At 35.2% G+C, this 22,468-nt stretch overlaps 1 protein-coding gene across 1 annotated transcript in view; it reads left to right on the top strand.

Moving 5' to 3' along the window:
- Positions 1-17,655, top strand: part of LOC149781259 (lim and transglutaminase domain protein ltd-1-like) — a 28,344-nt gene extending 10,689 nt beyond the window's left edge. The window contains exons 2-7 of the mRNA XM_089935343.1: positions 5,602-5,811; positions 7,817-8,049; positions 8,465-9,579; positions 10,809-11,089; positions 12,262-12,447; positions 14,409-17,655. Of these exons, the coding sequence (XP_089791469.1) occupies positions 5,602-5,811; positions 7,817-8,049; positions 8,465-9,579; positions 10,809-11,089; positions 12,262-12,447; positions 14,409-14,498 (2,115 nt within the window). The 3' untranslated portion in view covers positions 14,499-17,655. The remainder of the gene's footprint in view (positions 1-5,601; positions 5,812-7,816; positions 8,050-8,464; positions 9,580-10,808; positions 11,090-12,261; positions 12,448-14,408) is intronic.
- Positions 17,656-22,468: the final 4,813 nt, after the last annotated feature.

The raw sequence follows: 22,468 nt of genomic DNA, 5'->3' as shown, positions 1-22,468 counted from the left end.
CTACAGCTAATTGTTTAATACATATATATCAATAAATGTAGCATTGTTTGTTTGTGACACATTCAGATAAGCACAGGTTTAACTGTTGGCTGGTAATATTTGCTATACACTGCCGATGATCTATTTAGAAATTAGTCATCGGTTGGAGAACAAAGTCTAGTTTGTTACAATTTTGATAGGAATCGAATATTATAGAAGATCATGGTGTAGTTAATAAGAATTATCCATGCCATCAGGCGAAGAAAATACTGTTGATTATGTATTCGATAAAATTATTTGAAGGCGTGTCAGAGTAACTTTTGACCTTTATTATTCGGTACAATATACCATCACCCATGTATCATTATGAATAAAATTTGAGTTCATCCTCGGAGACTAAACCTTCCCGTAAATATATTTTGAAAATTAGTGACAATTCCACACGTAGGAACAGGAGACTGAATGCCATTAACTGAGTTATGTAAGGGATGCCTAGAAACGGCGGACTGAATGCCATTAAATGAGTTATGTAAGGGATGCATAGGAACAGCGGACTGAATGCCATTAACTGAGTTATATAAGAGATGCCTAGGAACAGTAGATTGCATGCCATTAATTGAATTATAAAAGGGACAGATAGGAACAGTGGACTAAATGCAATTAATTGAGTTATGTAAAGATGTCAAAGATCGGTTGATCGAATGTCGTGGATTAAATGTCATTAACCGAGTTATGTAAAGGCCGCAGTGCGCTTTAAATATGGTATAAAAATATATTTACAGTTTAAAGTATATTGGGATGAATAAATTATATTGCCTAAAGAAAGACAAGAGGGTTTCGTTTGATAATTATATTTTCAAGAAATAGTTGCGAAATTTGTATGGGTTTTAACCGCTTATTGAGAAACTAGAAATTCTACCAGTGCATTCGTGTTGTAATTAATGTTAATTACTAAACTTTAAGAATTGTGTAAAGTAAGCTAGCTAAAATCTAGCATATTGTATATACACTAATCATTCAGTGACATACACCTTAGGGACAACGATGGAATATAAAATGATATTATTTATAATTGAACACAATATATTTATAATTTTGATGAACATATCATATCACAGTCCATTCAAAGTAATATTAAGAAATAGTAGCACCACTAACTCTCTGGTTTTGTATCCAACCGTTTCTTACTTGGGAATGTACATGAAAGTCTATACATAGATATAAGACCTGCATGGAAATATACATTACACAAATTATTTTTTATCCGCTGTTATACAATAACGATCGTAGTCGTTAACACGATCAAGTGACTACGTTTTCATCGCATCTTTACGATACTAGGATTGATGCACGGTTCCAGAAAAGTGGGTACTTTGAGGTGATGTTCGGATTGTTGGTTTTGGTGCGTGCTTCTATCGTTTGCTGCAACCCACGGATCACTTAGCACCACAGCGTATCATGGTACGAGTACTGTCTAGAAGGTTAATTTCGCGGTGCCAGAATTTCGTGGTTCCAATCTTAAGACGTTTTCGGGGAGTTTTAACTAGCGCTGCTGTATTTCAAACATTTTTCTTTATCATTTCTTTGTACTTTTTCACTTATATAAAAATTCCCGGAAGAAATTCTTGGGCAGAATATATCCAACCTCAAAATACCCAATCTGCGAAAATAACCCGTTACACAGTGCTTAATACAAGTTATCGGAAAGTGTTGTACAACGGACGTAAAAAGTTAAGAATGCTGGATTATGAAATGTTCGAATATACAACATTTTAAAAATTGTTGATAGTTTTAGATAGATTGAAATCGAAGAAATTAAAATTCACAAACAATCAGCTTGTGTGTTTGAATTTTCTTGCGCTATGTTCTTCTCCAAATATCTAACCCCATGTAAGTGTATAACAGTTTGGAAGAAGGACACTGTTACTAAGTACCAATGTGATTACAACCGAATAAATGCTTACAAATTAATCAAAGTTTGAAATGACTGAAGATTGCAGATTCATCTTATGAAATACACAAAGAAAAAGGTATATTTGTAAGTCAATTTATTTTTGAACTGGTTGAAGATGGCAAATTTGTCTTTTCAAATACGTTTAGAAACGAGTATATAGGTGAGTCAATTTTAGCATTATTCAAGTATTCTGATTACAATGGTTTTAAGCAAGTCAAAGCATGCGCCACTGATTTTCGGTCGTAAATCGCTAAAGAGTTCCGAAAGATTCGTCTACTTTTCGTCCACTTTATTTTTTTCACAGTACTGTTATTAGAATTTGTAGAAATGTATATTTTTTTCTCTCCATAATTTAGAAAGACAGAAAATTAACATCAGTGCCATTATATGTTAAATCTCTCCAAGAGTTCACATCATTACGGTACAGCTAAATAAAACGATGTAATAGCGTCATAATGTAATGAGTGGGTTATTTAAATGCATATTGATTTGCAAGCGGGTGACTTAACGATTAATATTGGATCACAGTTCTCAGATCACGAAAACTCCTAATGAACTAAAAGATTTTTAATGCAGAATCAGACTGACTATATTATAACTGTTCTCCCTAAAACGCAGTATATCCAACAGATGCAAGGTATGTCTTCTGGAGTCAAGCTTTTCATGCTTCACAGAGGCAACCGTTGTTGAGTTCAGTTTTATTCGGCAGTATGTCTCTTGGCATAGTCTGTTAAGGATGATAGCTGCTCATATGTTTGATATTTATTTTCTTCCACACTCTGTTTAACAGTAGGATCGGATTCATCATACTAATCGTGTACTCTCTATTTTTGCCTGGACTTGTACTTATAACGTTTGGTAATGGTAGATGCAGCTAAGCTTAATCGACTCTCTCTCTCTCTCTCTCTCTGTGATTTGGACTGTTAACGTAGCTTTGGCTTGGTCGGGTTCGTTATGCTGACGCTGTTGTAGGTGTGTTATGGTTCGGGTGGGGAGCTCCCAATATACTATTTAAATTATTATAGAAGTCACAGTGTAAGCTAGAGTTTGGTTGGAAGTTAAATTAGTGAAAGATAGATGTAAAGCACCGAACCCCCAGTCAGCAATGCCGACGGTTAAATGATTGAATATACAAAAATGTGAAATGAAACAAACAAACATTTCTTGAAAATTCAATAATCAAATGATTAAAATTTCTCAAGTACTCTCCTTCCGTTCAACCTTGTGATAGTCTATTTCATCATTTGATTTGTAGTGTGAGATAGCTTTCCACCTGTCCTTGTATTCTACACATCTGTGTATTCTTCTCACCTATTACTCCAATTCCTCACCTCTTCCTCCCGACTTCCTCTAGATTCCTTGTCCTCCTCGACTTCTTTATATTCATCCTCCTCGACTCCTTTTTCTCCTCCTCATCGACTCTTTCTACCGACAAGACTTATCGACTCTGACTGTTCTGCTAGTTTCACTTCCGTCTCCCATCTTGGAGACTCGGGACTTAACTGAACTGGGATTTCTGTCCCCCCAAAAACTTCCCCTGAAAGCACAAGGACGGTGCAATATTTCCATAAGCCCTCTCATCTCACCTTACACCCATCCTATCATCAGATAACGGCTATTACATTTGTTTGGTCACACATTTATTCACATCGAAATACTCATACGTTCATGTATGATAAAACAACGTCGTAATAAAAGCACCGTATCAATTACTTCTCATACATGTATCAATAAAATGCGCTTCATCAGTACATATTCCTAATCCCATTATACTATATAACGATACGCATTTCTGTACATTACAACTCATACAAGGTACACAAATATTATAATATCCATGCATCCATATTAAATAATCTCACACACTTCAACTATTTTCCAAATTCTCAATTCTAGTATGTGCAAAATGAAACATATCACATGAATCAACGCACTAGTTTACTATGAAGTATCCTATTAGCGACTGACAAAATTAATTCTGACCACAAGCTAACAATCTATATAATTCTATAAAATTTTCTACATAATACTCAAACACGCCTGTAAATGGACACAACAAAGGTAATTCTACGTACTAAACGATCATAGTAATTAGGTATACATGCTACCAGAATTACAAAGCCATAATATTCTGCAAAAATCCAGCAAATAACCTACTGAGCTTTAGGAAGCTTTGGCTTTTCTTAGAATCGGTTTCTAAGTTTTTTCCGCCAAATTGCGAGTGGCTTTCTCGGAGTAATTCTACTTGCTCAGCAATCGTCCCAAGAGAACTAAATTTTTGCTTGCAAGTTAGAAGTTATAATTAGGATTGAAATTGTTACCACGCCATCTCTCTCAGTTCCGATTGGATGTCTCTTTGGTTTGATCCAATCAAACGTAGTGGACACTGTCCTTCTCGCTGTCTGTCTACGCTGGGACGGATTTAGAACACGCCCCGGTCATCGCGGGTTCCTGTGATCTTTGTAACACATAGGTGGGAAGTCGCTCGATTTAAAGCCTGCGCCGATCCAAGTGTCGGATCTTCTCTGTGGTTACGGTAGCCTTGTGTAAGAGATTGACTCGAGCCTCTGGCTATGTTCTGACATCAAACATGGATTGTTCTTATACCTTAGTTTATTCACGACTTATGAACTGGGGTTGAGCAAACGTGACAGTAGCTTTAAAAATAATTTTCATATCGCTACGATATCCGCAGTGTGCAGTTTAGAGTTATGTCTAACAGTAGGTCATGCCGCAGACATGTAGCATCACGTCCCACACAGTCAAATTATCCTAACACCAGACTGACCAGTCCTAACACTAACCTCTTAATGCTGAGAGGCTACTAAAGCAGCTGCTAGTACCATCTTTTTAATAAGTATTTGGTATGACTCTGCCGAGGTTCAAACTCGCGACCTCCCGCATCACAGGCAGACACTCTAACCACTTAGGCCACCGGATCGGTCTTAATCGACTGTATGTCCCACGTCATGATCTGTATGGTGATCATTTGTCGGTTAAGATTGATCGCTTCTCATATGTCTGAAACACTGTTTTCATTCTCTATTGATACATTTTTTCATATTTAAATCAATATAAATCACGAAGAGTGTAGTAAGTTGCAATGCATTCTGTACAACTAATCTCCGCAAATTGTGTCATAATGCAAATATAATTATATGATAAATGGTATAGAATAAGATACAATGTCATCAAACGTCCTTAAATAATTTTTTATTATTTGGGGCATGTACAAATTTTAGAAACTTTAACCGGTTGAAGGTAATATATTCTTCACACTTATACATTAAGAAAAGTGTAGGTGGCTCAGTGTGTTTTTCCGCTATATTAGTTGTAATTACAATTGTAACCTTTACATAACGTAGTCCGATTGTAGACCGATATACGACACGTCGTAAATTTACGACAGTTTCATACAATTTCGTTCATTTAAATGCTCGTTTGCTTTTCATTTGCAACAATTTTACTCCATTCACATACTGACATTTAAATTTATCTCATTCATAACAACGCCATATGATTCCCATACTTACGTATGCGCTGTAAACACGACATTGTTAGCAATGCACATGGAAGCTCTGCTACTGACAGAGCCAAGTTCAGACACAAGAATATGAGAAAAATATATACTAATAAAACGTTTAATCGTATTTGTTTTGGTGGTTTAGGACATCGAGGATGTCAAGACCACATGGATACTGTGGACATTTAAACCAGAATCCGTTCTTGGAGGGTTGACCTATTCGGAATCTCACTGTCTGTGGACCAATGATATTGAGAGACTAGAGAACATCCCGCCACCTCACCCATCACCAACGAGAAAGCACGAGGTGTTTCAGATAGAGAAATATAAACACGTGGACAGGAAGGCAGATGAGGTAAGGCTTTTTATTTGACCAATAACATGAATAAAATTCATTAATAAAATGAATAAAAGGTGTTGTTTTTCAAATAATTACAAGGCAAATCTTGCCGTAATTATTGGAGTGCATCAGAGACTCACACTACTTGGGATTGGATGGATTCAACCTGCTCTAAGGTCTTTGGCGGGAGGCTTTGAGAGTAAGGTGTCTTACCTTAGGACACCAAAAGAAAAGATGGGTAATACAGTATTTGTCCGACAGATGCCCATACATTTTCTTTGAGGATCTGAAAGAAGATATGGCGAGTAATTATGGCAAAAAACATACATTAATTTACTCCTTCGTAATATTTTGTATTATATTTTAATTTTAACATGAGGGAAACATAGTTATGTTTGAATTATGATACGAGAGATTTGCTTGAAAATCTAACCTACGAAATTAATTGAATGATTATCAGAATCGTTCAGTATTTTACGCTACTGCGCACCTTCTTATTGCCTCGGATTCGGCCAATGTGGGTATGTGAGAAAGCTTGCCAGTAGCTTCTCGTGGGTCGGTGGTTCTTTCCGGGGTTTTCCCGGGTTCTTCCTGCACCATTAATATTGGCCGCCATGCATAGCCGTGTGCTGAAAAATGGCGTTAAACCCTACAACAACAACCTTCATATTGCATACACGTGCAAAAAGGAACTACTTTCTATTATAAACAAACAATGGACGCAGACGCCAGCACTTTTGATTTGTAAACAAATCATGTACACTCGCGTAGTAGGCGTTTTACGTTTTGGTTGATGACATTTGTTTCTGAATGAAGTAAAGCAAATGTTTCGTGGACTGCCACATACCAGCTGCTTTGGCACATAATGCGTTAACTATTTTGATACAATCTTTCGGATTTAGAATGGCTATACAGTAGAGGCCAGAAAGCGTCCTTTTCAAATAACATACAAGTGACAATGCATAAAATGTCTTCATTGGCTGGTAATAAGAATGGCAAAAAATATACGTACCGATTTACATTCTGAATTTCCTCAAAATGTACTTTCTTAGTTCTGCAAATCCGAATTACATCAGCCATGTCATAGGTTATCAATCTTGATTACACATTTCGAAATGGTAATGTAATTTCGAACATAGGTGCAATTACAACCGCCTCACTGCACTCAAAATTGAATAAGCATTAAATTCGATAGCGTCTTTTTGATAATTGCAATTGAAAGACTTCATATTTTCCCCACATTATGATTTGAAACATTCAGTGATAGAAACAGAAACACATCTGCAGATGTGAACACGCTTCTCCCTCGCGCCTTTAATCCGATGTATCTCGTGTGGAATTGTCACATATAAATCCAGTCCATATTCACGAAATATTGTAGAATCGACAACAATAGCAGAATCTATTCTTTCCTGATCAAATGGAAAACTTGCTGCAATGCGTATTCATTCACAACATGACTCCAAATTTCAATTTTGAGTAGACAAAAACGCCATTTTCTTTCGACACTTATATCTAGAGCGCGACTAAGCTCAAATTTATCTGGGCGGAGTTATGTGCTCATTAATAATGTTGTTTTTGTGTAATGATGAATCTGCGCTTAGTTTGGAATACGGCATATATTCATTTAGTTTGTGTCTTGTATTGTATTTTGTTTATATAATTAAGCCTCAGGTAGAATAAGAAAATGAGCATATAATAAAAAGGTTACTCCATTTGTATGGGAAAATATGAACTCGTTTTGTCGGATGGATATACTACACTCCCAAGTTCGTGCAGTATTATATCCGAAAAACTCGTTCATATGTTCCTATACAAATGCAGTAACCTACAAATATTATGCTTTTAGTTAGTCGGATATAGACAGGGGTACAAGACTAAAAACGTTCCAGAGATAACTACACATCGTGTGGCCCTGCGTCGAGGGGAGTCCGTTTTATTCCAGTGATTTGACTTTGGGATTGCTTCAGACAAAATTTATTCGTTGTAAAATAAATTTGACTTTTTTATTTCTTTGTAGACAGGTGATAAGTTCAACAACAAATTGGTGTTTGACCTTGTAACGCATCTGACGAATGATTACCCGGATGATCTTTCTAAGGCCCGTAGTATTTACAGATGGATCACAATGCAGCCGGTTGAGAAGTTACAGTATCCCGATAAACAGCCAGACGAAAATATCGTACTTTATCAGCTTTGGAAACTGAAGCGCAAGCAAAAAACGTATGCGCAGGTCTTCAGTTTGCTGTGTGGGTAAGTTTTAATTGTAATAGTAAGTAAACGTAACCGGGTTTTGATGAACGAACAGATGGACGGAATGACAAGGCTAACACTCACTGCATGCTTCTTTCCCATTATTGGTGGCCAAAACGATTGACCAACAATTAGTTTATAAGCACGAGTTTGTGCAGAAATAATCTAAAGTGATATAGGAACTTCACTTAAACCTAACAAAGATTTTGTGAGGGTGTCCGTGTAATATATTTATACTAAAAATTAGCTTTTTATATAAAAATAGGACTAGTAGCTTGCATAAGATATGATAGTCTGATTTTTAAAAAATAAATAATTTGTAAAAAATCTCTTTATTTACTATTTTAGCGAAGACATTGGAAACCATTATTATAATTTCTCAGCAATAAAACATTTTTTTGTTAAATGTCTATAGATATGCGAATTTACCGTGTGTTGTTATTGACGGCCATATGAAGGGATCAACATACGATGTCGGACAAGAGTTGGTCACCAAGCATAAAGGTGAATGGAACGCTGTGCTTGTTGATGGAAATTGGAGACTCGTCAACGCTTTCTGGGGCGCATGCGTACTGACAGGAAATGAAAGCGACGACTTTTGCTACAATACTGACGAGAATTTTTTCCTCACAGATCCTCAGCATCTCATATACACGCACTTTCCTAGTATTCCCGATTGGCAACTGCTAGACCCTCAAAAGAGTCAAGATGAGTTCCAAAAGCAGGCTTACCTGAAGGATAGGTTTTTCAATCTGGAAATGCGACTTCTTTCTAATCCAAATTGTACAGTAGAGGTTTCGAGCGGTGAGGCGGAATTTCTTTTTGGACTTAATCCCCAAAGTGCTATAAACCAAAGTTTCATGTGCATCGCATCGATTTATGACTCTAAAGAAATTAATACGAAAGCCGTGGAGCTTGCAGACAAAGATTTGACTTTGGAATTCATCCAGCGGCCAAATGAGCATCTGCTGTCGATCAAAGTGAGGTTTCCAGAGGTGGGAACATACAAGGTGGAAATTGTGGGAAAAGATGACACTGTACAACAGAAGGACTATAATTTTGATTGGATAGCAATCTACAAAGCTGTTGTTAGGTCCATTCCGATAAGGCAGAAGTTTTTCCCTAAGCCTGAACCCGAGGGGTGGGGTCCAGGTAGAGGTCTTCATGCACTGGGACTGAAGGCTATCACACCATTGGACGGGGTCATAAAGACAGACACTGGAGAGGTCGAACTGCAATACCAGATCGTGAACAAGGAAAAAGCCAAAGGAATTGATCTCTGTTTTCATCTTCTACCCATTGGTAGTGATGTAGATGAGGCAGACGATTCAGACAAATTCACGCTGAAAAATGACCTATACACGTTGAAGATACATACTGATCCTGGTGAATACAAACTGAAAATTGGCGAGAGGAGCAGTGGTCTGGAGCGAAATGTTTGCAACTACAGTGTCATTTCTACCAATGAGACGGTGGAAGAGAAAAAGGATGACGACGAAAATGTGAAAGAAATCAACAGACTTCGAGAAGGTAAGACGATCTTGACAGTATTATGTGCACAGATATCACTCACAATCACGAATATTTGACATTCAAGATGTATAATTTGTTCAAAATGAGTATTTTTGGAGTGATCTTAAGAACAAGTAATACCAATATTTAAACTGTAATGCCGCACTAAGATTTCGTTTTATCTTTTAGTTTCAAGTTCTGTACAGTTGAAATGCTAAATAAATTTTAGAGTCATGTGAACATCCATTTTGAATTTCGAATCTTGAACCAAACGCTTTGTAGTGTACTTTAAGAGAATGCCATGTTTAATGATCCAAAGCGTTTAACGCTAAGTACCTTCGCACATTTATTCCATACAAAACTTTAGTTACAAAATAGACTGTTACAAGAGATCGATTGGATGATATTAGCATGGACTTGTAACCGATGTTCGATATCAATTTGTTTGTCTATTTCTTCCTAAATTGACGATAATTGATATTAAACTAGTTAATAAACTCCGTACCTCATACATTATTTGTTTAATATAATCTTTGTTATGTTTTGGAATCTAGGTTATACCAGAGCTGGGGTTTTTAAAAAAAGTCCTGTATGCATATTTCAAATTTGTTCTCAATATGAAACTGATGGTTATAACATAATATAATAATTTAGGTCTGCTTTTCTTTTATAAGAAACAAAAAACAAACAAACAGCTATAAAAAAAATCAATACAAAACGAAGCAACCTGTACCAAAAGAAAACAAAAGATAAATAAACCAAACAAGAAGAAATAAACTAAACATAATAAAAAAGCAAAAAACACACAAACAAACAAAAGAGAAGAAAAAGAAGAAAAAAACAAAAAAAAAAAAAAAACAACGTAAAATCCAAACAAACAAGCAAATATACAAAATAGACCAAACCAAAACAAGAACAAACAAACAAAAATCCAAAACAAAATCAAAATCCCAAACAAACGGAACATTAAACGTGCAGGTGTCCAATCTGGAACCAAAATGTAGTATTTGGAATACAAATAAATAAATAAATAAATAAATAAATAAATAAATAAAGTTGATGGAGAAATTCGAGACAAATAATGATCGAAAGAAAAACCAAATAAATATTTCAATTATTTTACTCTAAATAATGCAGTATAGATCAATCCCTGTAGTGCAGTATGGAACATTCCAATTGTTCTACAATACGACGTGTGAATGTTTTTATTTTATATTTAAAAAAGCAATCCGTTTGAAATATTTCAGAGTTAATAAACGCAACAGAGAAGAAGACACTGGAGTTGCTTGAACGTGCTGTGGATGCTGTTGTAACACGTGGATTCGAATCCTACTTTTCGGAGGAGCTGAAGATAGCGCGAGAGTTGATAGCCAGATTAAAGAGGATCCAACAACTAATGCATGAGGTGATGAAACTGGACCAAACTACAATCGCAGAGATCCGCTCTTACGGTAATCCAGTCAGAGAGATCCACATAGTGATGCAGGCAACGTTGCTACTGTTGGGTCATTTTGAAGAGGAAACCAAGGTATGGGCCAGAAGGAGCATTGAAAGTGGGTGAGGGTGGGGGAGCTTGTGTATATATCAGTTTTCATCGTAGATCCTTAAAGAAGTCTGCAAAATAATATTGGAACATTGCTACTGTTAGTTCATTTTGAATAATGGACTACGTTGTGGACAGGAAGTGCGGTTTGTAGTAATATAATAGCCAGAAGGAGCTTGGAAGGTGTGCAAGTGTGGTAGGTGTTACGCTGGTATCTGCTGCCCTAGTAGATTCCGCAGTGAGATCTACATACTGATCTAGGCAACATTGTTATTGTTGGGTGATTGTGAGGATGAAACCAAGGTATTTTCATCGTTGAATAAGCTAGAAGAGGGAATGGGGCTTGGTACGTAAATCACGAAAACACATAGTTGACAAATATTAATAGAACACTCCTTGAATTCCATCCTTCTAAAGATTCTTACGAAATGGAAGATTTTTTCATACCTGGAAAACGATATTACATTAGAAATCAGCCGGCTGCATAAGAAATGCTAACTACATCAGGGATCGAAACCAACATTAGCGAGTAGTAACTTTGCCTTAGAAGTTTAGGTTGCTGGAATTGCTAATTTTTTACCGTCGAATTTTTGTGAAGTAGACAAGGATCCTAATATTGTCAGCGGGTTGGTGAATGTGATGCAGATCCAGTCACATTTACATACATGCATGCAAATTTAATTCATAAATCATAAATGTATTTAGCTTTTTACTTCTTAAACAGCAACAAAATGAACACGCATCATGTCAGACACGGATATGATTCAATCGGAACATACTCAGCTATTTCCGAGGAAACAATATGCCTCGGATCAATGTTGGCGCATTAATTTGTTAAAAAAACACATATATTAATATTCGCTTAAAATTTGTCCGTGAGAATAAACTCAGCTGTTTTTTTAAAAAACTAATTCGGCTATTTCTTTCATTTGTTTGCCTGTAGTATAAAGCTGCAAATGAAAACATAGTTCCATGTATTAGCTTCTCAACGCAATGCATTATTGACATAAGTTCCAGGTATGATCCGTAGGATTGACGTAGAAGTTGCGAATGGGACATGCTCTTGTGTGTATGAAAGTAGAGGAACCTTTAAAACGTGTCTTCGATTTCGATCAAATGAATTAAACAACAAATATATGCGTATTTTTAAACCCTAGATTTGGAAGAATATCCAAGCAATCATTGGTAGGACGGGAAAGGAGTCCTTAAAGCGGAAAATTCAGGAACTTGACATGAATAAGTTGGGTTTTGACATTGCTCTCGGTGCTAAAAAGCTGACGAGAGGCCTAGAATTGGACAAGGTGGTGCAACAAAGTGCGGGAGCTGCGACATTCCACGCCTGGGTAATACATACTTATTTTTCAAAGAATTTTTATTACACAAGAGTTGAGTAAACGAGTTCACATTGCAGATATTACATGAATGCTCCTTGCAAAGAAAGTTCATTTTAAAAAGAATATAGTTTCGTTTACAAGATTTTACAAACAAAACATTTTCTATCAATAGTTATGAATATTCGATTCTATGTAACACACACAGATAATCAACAATTGTTTTTTAACTACACATGCAAAATGATGTAATGAAATGATTTGGAGTACATTCAGATTCAAGTTCGTTTCCTGTCCTGATACTTTTGAATCACTATTTTGCCAAAATTTCTCATCAGGTGCGCTTAGCTTCAAGCCGAATATTTACTACGTTAAGAGAGACAACTCTTGATTGATTGCTATAATCTTTTGTCTAATCCACCCCTCATGTGTATGGTATTGGCTATACAAATGGTAAAAAGAAACGAAATCACACAGTAGCGGGCGAGCTATGTGTGTGTGTGTGTGTTTGGCTAGTTGCCGATGGCAACATTCGACGGGTTCCCGTCCTAAGTTTCTTTCTGCACCTAACATTTTCATAGTATTATACCTTCCCATTATTGTAATAGTACAACGGGGCAATTCTGAAGAAAAAAACCCCCATATATTTAGAAAGGTAGGAGCGGCGAATTTGGCAACTGACATTAAAATTGTTCTTTATAGCAAAGCTGGGGTGACACCTAAGGCCATTTCCCAAGAGCGCCTCGGTAGAGGTGGTACTAAAGAACATTGCCCACGAGCGTCACGAACCCTCGTGCTGACACTAAATTTACAAGCCTCAGAACTTCCTCTTTGTCTGATACAAGGTGACGACAATATATGTGATTCATGGTTATGCTCGTATTATTGGGCTGAATATGAAATTAATTCATATGCGGTAATAGGTACCACGAACAGTAAATAATATCTATTCAGTGAGTGTCCTAAATAACAGAGGAACACGTGCTAGAGATTACGTATCGCTCAACTGCACAACCCTTGTGGTTATCAGTGACAGTGCTACTCTATGTGACGTTGTTAGGTGCTACCCGCACCATCAAAAATAAAACACCAAATAGGTTTTCTTACCAATCAGAATGTTCTAGTCCTATTCCGTGGTTTGATAGGAAGAAATGTTATTGTTCTAGTACGGGAAATAATCAACGATGATCAGAATGGGTTTCTTACGACAGTCACTATGATACGAATCGGAGGTGACCAGAAAGAACTCTGTGATTAAATCTTAAGAAATAAATAATATTATTTCATGATAGTCGTTTCCTATCTTAATTATTCTCCGTCTAATGTTGTAAAGCGCTTAGAGCTTCTAAAGATTAGGCATTATACAAAGTTCTCATTATTATTATTATTATTATTATTACTGAGATTCCCAAAAAGGATATGCCCGGATTTCCTTTCAATTAGAAGTTAAACATTAACTGTTTTTTCTTCTTTTCTTTAAAGACCATAGAAATGAAACCTAATACGTATTAATCAGTCTTAAAATATTGTTTAGTGAAATTGGTAATAGCGTTAAACAAGATTCCACACAGCCATACATATGCAATACCAGTCATTTGATTTAGTTTTATGCTCCAATTTTATACTCCCACGCCATCTCATATTCAACGTGATCTTTTCAAAATTTGCTTGTTAGTGCGATTGAATTGTATTTAAAATGAAAACTTTACGCGAGGAATGTTCTGTAAATATTTATTTATTTATTGTTATATTTTTTTACGTTTTATTATCAGGCATCACATGACGCAAAGGGTATATTTTGGTTTTAATTTTGACCGTTTTTTTGTTGATGAACATATGTCCATATATCTACGATACGTACATTTTTGAGGACAGGGTGAAATTCCACATGTTTCTGTTGTACTAAAAGAAGTGACTCGTCAATCTCTATCGATTTAACCTTTGTTTTCTTTTTCTTTTTTGTGTGTGTACAGATGACCGGTATCATTGCCGAAATGGAAGAACGACACAAGGATGAAATAGGAAATACTATACCCAGAACAACTCGGAATAAGACGGGCTGAATGTTACGCCCATTTGAATTTCAGAGTCACGCTGTTTAATTATTATACCTATATTGTTATCATTCACATTATGAACAACGGATATATATATATATATATATATATATATATATATATATATATATATATATATATATATATATATATATATATATATATATATATCCTCAAATGACAAACAGCAGACGTCATGAACTTAGAAATTCTGATCCGTAAATTTTTAATACTTTCAATTTGATCATGATTTTATTATTATTATTATTATCTATGATCATACGGAATGTTTCCCTTACATCAAATGGTCCTCTGTGCTTCAATGCCTTGGTTATAATGTCAGCGAGAAGAAAGTATATAACTGAAAACATTTGTTTTATGTAATGTTGACATGTTAACATCCAAAAAGACACACACACACACACACACACAATCCCAATCGCGCACGCAGTGATACATATAGGGATATTCTCGAAGTACGTAGAGTTGAGGGGAGAACTGTTCTTAGAAATGTACAAAAAATAATGGGTTGTGTGAGGTGTGTGATGTGTGTAATGTGTGTGAAAATGCGAAGAGGCATGCTGAAGTCAAAACAACAGTGTAACACGTGTCCGTTTGAAGTTTCATACTGTTTCATGTAACTCGGTCTATAGATATGTCCGCTAGATACATTTATACATTATTTTAAGCATTATGCAGAGAGAGAGAGAGAGAGAGAGAGAGAGAGAGAGAACATTTACATATGAATGTTGCCGTCATTGTTTGTGAACGCGACGTATGTAAACTTAGTTCTTTAAAAATCACATGTAAAGAATATGGACTGGGAAGTGAAGATTCGGCTCTCCACAATTGCCAAGTGATATTAACAATTCACATAAATGTTTGCATAATAGTATTTTAAAACTGAATTGGAACATGAAAAATATATATCATGTGGATTATCATATATATTTAGGAACTTACTTGCTCAGTTCAGGTGCTCAGAGCACGTGCGATAAGTGGAAACATGTAGACACAGTATTAATGAGAGAAATAATAGGAACTGCGACATATGCTGGAAAAAATAATTTTTATTTGTTTGAAGATGAATTCCATTTCGTTTGAGTGTGTCCAGTTTACGATCATTGCAGAGAGAAACACTTTAATGAAGTTTATTTCCTGTATCAATCCGTATAAAAATGTGTGTCCCTCATGAGTCATAATGATACATTAGTATAGAGAAATCTATCTTACTATATCAATTCGACGGTTCGTCTGAGAAATTGTGTATATAAAAGCAATCTGAACACCACATTTTATTTCTGTACACCACGGTGCACAGTATGGATGAGTTTTGTAAGGAAGCTTTCCAGTTCACAGATGGCTTCCTGGACAAAATAAAAAAGAACTGTAAATCAAACTATTTTACGGCTGGTTCTACCCAATCAAATAGGTATTGGTTGGGTGTTGAAAACTACACACACCAATAACCATGACGCACACTTTATTTATTTGTATTGTATTATGTAATATAGCCTTTAAGACCAAATCTAAGAAGAAATAAAAATAAACTGTTTAACAGCTAACCTTTTGTTGCAATCTCGCCTGGTTACGCTCTTGACTACAGACAGACAAGGTCTTTTTTGTACATATACATACACAAAGCAACTTTGCCTTTCGTGAATATTGAATGTGATCGATGATGATACGCATACAATTTGATCTAATTTGCCTCATTTTCTTAAATCTGAAACTGTATCTTAGGAAGGAAATACAATTATTATTCCTTTTCTGGACAAGTAAGATCGCGCCGGCATTTGTCACAGAAACTCTTCGATAAGCGTACATACTAAACAATAAATATCTTGGAATTATGAATGAGATACGCAGAAAATTATTTAATTGTATGCCAGGTAAGATGTAGTAATTGTAATCAGTGTGTATAGTCTGACGTGTCTAATGGTACGAGAAGTTCAAAATATTTCCGCTCTTATATTATGTCATCAATTGCATAAACGATATCTGTTTGCGACAGACAAATCTAGCTGTTTTGCGAAACTTACTTTCCTTATCACAGTCTAAAGAAACTTTTGATGTATTCTGCTGTGCCTGACGTAGTTGTGTTAAAATCAAACAACAACAACAACAAAAAATATATAACAAACACATAGGAACTTAAGGTCAATCAATCTTTGAGAACACACCATACAAAAACATTTTGAGAGAGACAAAGACGCAGACTCACACGATGTCGAGCTTTTTGTTATTATGCTCGTTCGTTTCACACAGCATGGTCAATTTTATCCTATATGCAGGCCTAGCTCAGTCCATTTTCAGGTCAGCGTCATTAAATGTAGCTAAAGCTACCGAACTAGTTTTAAATACTTCGCCGTGTGAAACAAATTATGTACTGTTAGCTACATTTAATGACGCTGACCTGAAAATGACTGTGCTACAGATAGAATAAATTCTCAATGTTGTGTGAAATGAACTATGACAGAAAACACTGACCCGTGCACATAGACTATAGACATATACACTTCATAGCCTCCCAACTCTCATAACTATGGAATACTTAGTAACAACCAGAAATGTGGTAAGTCAAACAAGCTTTATTCTATATTTTGTTAGAAAACTCCATTGTGACCCAGTTGAATCAAAAATAAACCTTCAATATTTAATGACAAATAATGCACTTACCAGCGAGAATGAATCATTTATCCGTCAACACATTAATCCATAAGCAAAATTTTACTGTAGCACTTCCCGTATTTCCAAGACAGAAATATAAATTTTCAAAGAATCCGTGAACTTGAAAGTGTAGCACATGGTTATCCGCTAGGGTCCGTATTTGGAGGGTCTTTTATACACGGGGGTGATTTTACAATCAATATTAAGAACAACACGAGTATGTCACAAAGAGTTTTACCTCCTCCAAAGAAAAGGAGAGATATATACGATAGTGACACAGATCACTACCCATGAGTAACCTAATGCAACATCCTACTCTTCGTTACAGCTTGTACAGTGGAGCTGAATACCCGTCATCGTTTAATTATTTACAATATAACTTTTCAGTATTGGAACTGATGAAAATGAAGCAGTTCCTTGCAATAAATATTAATTATTTATTGTCAATTTGAAATAATATCCGTATATTAAATGTGATAATACCTCATTACTATGCCACGTTTTATGTTGTTTCTTTTCTTTGCTCACGCGTATAAACTGTGTACGTCGGATGCAACGGTCACAGCACAGCCCTCATTAACAAATTTGTATTAATGAGCCGCATGTAAACATTTGTACGTGAACTATATTGTGCTAGTTAAGAGTTCTTTTTATTTTAAAGGAAAATACTGGGTGAGAAAAATAATCTACGTTGCGGGGTTTGGACCGAGTCAAGGAAATCGCAGTCGAGGGTTACAATATATGTCTCCCCACTCGGGCAAGCCTCGTAGGGAGACAAATAATGTAACCTCATGACTGGGATTTCCTTATCTCAGTCAAAACCTCAACGTAGATTCTATATATCATTCTTCGTCTTCTCCCATTATATATATATATATATATATATATATATATATATATATATATATATATATATATATATATATATATATATAATCTTCGCAAGTTGATAATGAACGGATGTGACTTAGTGGTTAGTGAGCAAGACATGCGACCAGACCAGACGGGTACCTGCCCCAGTCCTCTTCATGCCGGGGCTGGATCCGTCGTTATTGTTTGTCTCTGGACAAGCGACTTTTCTGTAATTTCTTGGCATGACATAACTTTTCACGTTTTGACGTACGACAAATCAGAAATAATTAAAGAAGCAATCAGTCAATTGTAATTTGATTTTTTATCCCAAAGTTGCCATATCTGCAATGAAACTACATCCATGCGTTTACAATGTTGAATTAGAAATGTAATAGTTTTGTTAGAGGACAGCTCAAATCGTATTTAATAAAAATGAATTATCTCTAACGTCCGCCCCCTTAAAAAGATGCATGTTTTTATAGACAGAATGGTTTCGCGAAGATTTCATACAGAGGAATTTCGTAATCAAAAAGGGATTGTGTGAAAAACAGCTGGTTACCTGGACAGATGCATACATTAATTTAAAATATTGAGACTGAAGAATTCCAAAATTACAACGACGAATCTTAAACACTAATCTCGTATTCAGGAAAAGTTAATAGTGATATCTTAAACATTTTTTAAATTTTGTTTTAGAAACGAAACTGAGCATGCTGCATTGATAGGTTGACACGCAAGTAAAACTAAAATGTTTCTTCAGCATTTCGGTTTATGTTCCAGAATCGAAAGTGTTAATGATAGATGTACAGTCTGAAAAATAGAAGGAAAGAAGAAGAATTGAAGAATTCCTAAAAAGAAATAGGCATATTTTGACCACGAATCTGTTATGTATGTAATGTTTTCTTGGGATCTCTAGAATATTTTTTTCTGCTCCATCAACGATGAATGGATGGACGAAAGGACGGATAAAACAACACTTAAAATACTCGAACCTGACTATTTCTCGTGAGTAATATATAACTATGTTTGGAGATTTCCTCCAGAAATGAAAGTGTGCATGCTTCATTGGTGGACGGATATACAGATTGATAAACTTAATAAATATAGAAACGGAATAATTGATAAAATCAAGATGCACATCACGACTTTAATCTATAATGTATATATGTTTCTTGCAGTCATTTCGAAAGATTTCTGGGATTTGCTTGGGAAACGAAAGTTTCAGTGATTGATGTATAAATGGATTAAGAAACGGACAGAAAAGTTCAGATATTGAAAATGAAGAACGTCAATAGCAAAATGAATAGCTGAGCCAGTAGTATAACATGTGGATCAAGTTTTATATAGATCTCTTCCATGACTTGGAGTTATGTTCCGGAAAAGAAAGAGTGACGGACGGACGGACATTACTCATCCATATATCGTACGCCGACTTTACAAGGCGAAGGATAATAGTGATTCCAATTTCAGATTTTTTTAGACCTGATCTCAAGGTCCTATTTTACAGCTGAAGAAGAAAGTATATATCTATTTTGTGTAACATTTACTTTACGGCTATTCTCGCGTATTAAGAAGACGTAAATGTGTTTCAGATATACCGACAGCTCTTTCTGACAATTAATTTCAAACTGTTTTGAGCAGCGAAGCTATTTTGTCGGTAACTGATAACAATTAATCATATTCCTTCTAGCCTCAGTTTAATAGTGAATTAATGCAGTTTCTTGGATTTTCACCTGTGCGTGAAGTCTTTGAATTAAACTAATGTTAAGTTTCTCCAGCTTCCTAATTCTTTCATTGTTATGGATGGAACAACATTATATGACATAGAAATCCACGTCTTGGCTCATTTCTCTTGTTCATTTATCGTATGATATAAACCGTCAATAACAGACTTAAGACAACTTCAAAAGGTTTCAATATCCAATTTTGTCTGGCTGCATAAAAGTAGTGTCTATTGTATAGCATTATCTGAAAATGTGTAAATCGGTGAATAAGCTTTGCTACGATTTATCAATCAAACCGTCATGCCGACGTGTCAAATTGTAAACTATGCACTTATAGTTGTATCCATCCAAAATAAAGGTATTAAATCAATTTCATCTACTAACCTTTATGATAGGTAAGTTAATCATATTCCTTCTAGCCTCAGTTTAATAGTGAATTAATATAGTTTCTTGGATTTTCACCTGTGCGTGAAGTCTTGAAATTAAACTAATGTTAAGTTTCTCCAGATTCTTAATTCTTGCAATGTTATGCAAGTAACAACATGATATGACATGGAAGCACACGTCTTGTCTCAATTCTTATTTCATTTATCGTGTAATATAAACCACCAGTAACAGACTTAAGACAGCTTCAAAAGGATTCAATATCAAATTTTTTTTCTGGCTACATAAAAGTATTGTCTATTGTATAACATTATCTGAAACTGTGTAAATCGGTGAATAAGCTTTGCTACGATTTATCAAACAAACCGTCATGCCGACGTGTCAACTTGTAAAGGATCTAACCCTTTTGCATTGGTCCAAAATAAAAGCATTAAATAAATTTCGTCTACTAACCTTTATGATAGGTACTCTGTACCCAGGTATCAATGGCAAGCAAAATTAATCGTGTTTTAACTTCTTGATGCAGTTCTCTTACGTTAGAAAAATTATGCACTTGCTTATGGATACGCATTATCAGTACATGTATGTATGTCTATATACCCAGGTAAAAATAAAAAATATTTATATTTTGTTTGTCGGGGTTTTATCTTCATTTTAAAACATTATAGAAATGGGAGCTAAGTTACCTTCCCAAGGAGTCATCGACGAAACTGCGTTCAACGTTCTAGAATTTGAGTTCTGCATGTATGTATGTATGTATGTATGCGTGTATGTATGTATGTATGTATGTATGTATGTATGTATGCGTGTATGTATGTATGCTTGTATGTATGCATGTATGTATGTATGTATGTATGTATGTATGTATGCGTGTATGTATGTATGCTTGTATGTATGCATGTATGTATGTATGTATGTATGTATGTATGCGTGTATGTATGTATGCTTGTATGTATGTATGCGTGTATGTATGTATGTAATGTATGTATGTATGTATGTATGCGTGTATGTATGTATGCTTGTATGTATGTATGTATGTATGTATGTGTGTGCGTGCGTGCTTGCGTATGTATGTGTGTGTGTATGTATGTATGTATGTATGTATGTATGTATGTATGTATATATAACAACAAATAGGTTTGTTGAGACACATGTACGATAACAGCACTTCAGCCGATTCCCCAAGTACCATTACTTCTGATGAAAGCAGAAATACATTCTTCCTTAATTTGTTGGCTTTCCGTATCATAAACATCACATACAGAATCATTAACCCTTACTTCCATAACAATGTTTGCTGTGTTCACACGTTTACTGGAGCACGAGTGACGAGTTGTAGTCCGAGATTTTAAGAGTTTTCCTTTCTACTCATGCAAACCTTTTCTTACAGCTTACCGTGTCTGACCGTTATTCTAATAATACCATAGTGAAATTATCTACAAAAAATATTTTCATCGTGTTCGCGTTAATCATGGAATTCTTTTAAAATTAATTGTGCTTAAATGAGACACATGTAGGCAAACGTGTTTGATACAATCCGATGCAATTTATCACTTGAAAATCTGACATGCTGTAATACGGATATTTCAAAATAAGAAATGCTTAAATTCGGACACTTAAAGTATAATATCGATTACATAGACTGTATCCATGCTTTTATTATTTTTTTCATGTATTATATAAGAAACATTCAGTACAGGTAAAGTTTGAAAGCCGCTTACGACCTTTGTCATCAGATGGCCGTGACTAGGATATGTAAACACATCGTACGTACAGCCCCAAAGAGTGTCTTTTCAAAGGCGTCAAACTAGTTTTAAAGGTGTGTTCTCTCGTACCGAAATTTATCTTTCTCCATATGTTACATGGTTTATCACTGCATAAAGGGGCAATATTTTAAATTAAAAACGAAACAACCCACTACTTAGCTACTTAGAGTGCCACTTTTGCCAAGAAACTGGTAACTATCCGTGTGATATAGGTTGGACCCCCAGTTTTATCAGTTTTATTTATTTACGTATTTATTTAATTATTTAGTTATTTATTTATCTATTTTTTGTTTTGTTTTTTAATTTTAGAAAATGAGTAAATAGCAAAGGTATTGAAACTATTCAAAGTGATATATTTTGTTATTTCTTAATCTGTTGCATTCTCTCAAATAAATTCTAACAGTTGCAAAATAAAAGTCAAGGAGTTTATAAAACAAAATTGAAAAACATTTTAAAGAAAGCAACTTTTCTCAAAAGTATATAAGTTTTTCAAAACAACCCCTCAAGAGCAAGGGTAGTTCGAGGCAGTATTAATAGCGAGAAAGTGCATGTAAGTTTGTTCAAAGTTAGATCGATAATT

This window comes from Sinohyriopsis cumingii, chromosome 15, assembly GCF_028554795.1.
Source record: "Sinohyriopsis cumingii isolate HCF-2022 chromosome 15, ASM2855479v2, whole genome shotgun sequence".
NCBI classification, from domain to species: domain Eukaryota; kingdom Metazoa; phylum Mollusca; class Bivalvia; order Unionida; family Unionidae; genus Sinohyriopsis; species Sinohyriopsis cumingii.
Note: the sequence above shows the minus strand (reverse complement) of the source record. Positions and strands in the feature narration are given on the sequence as shown.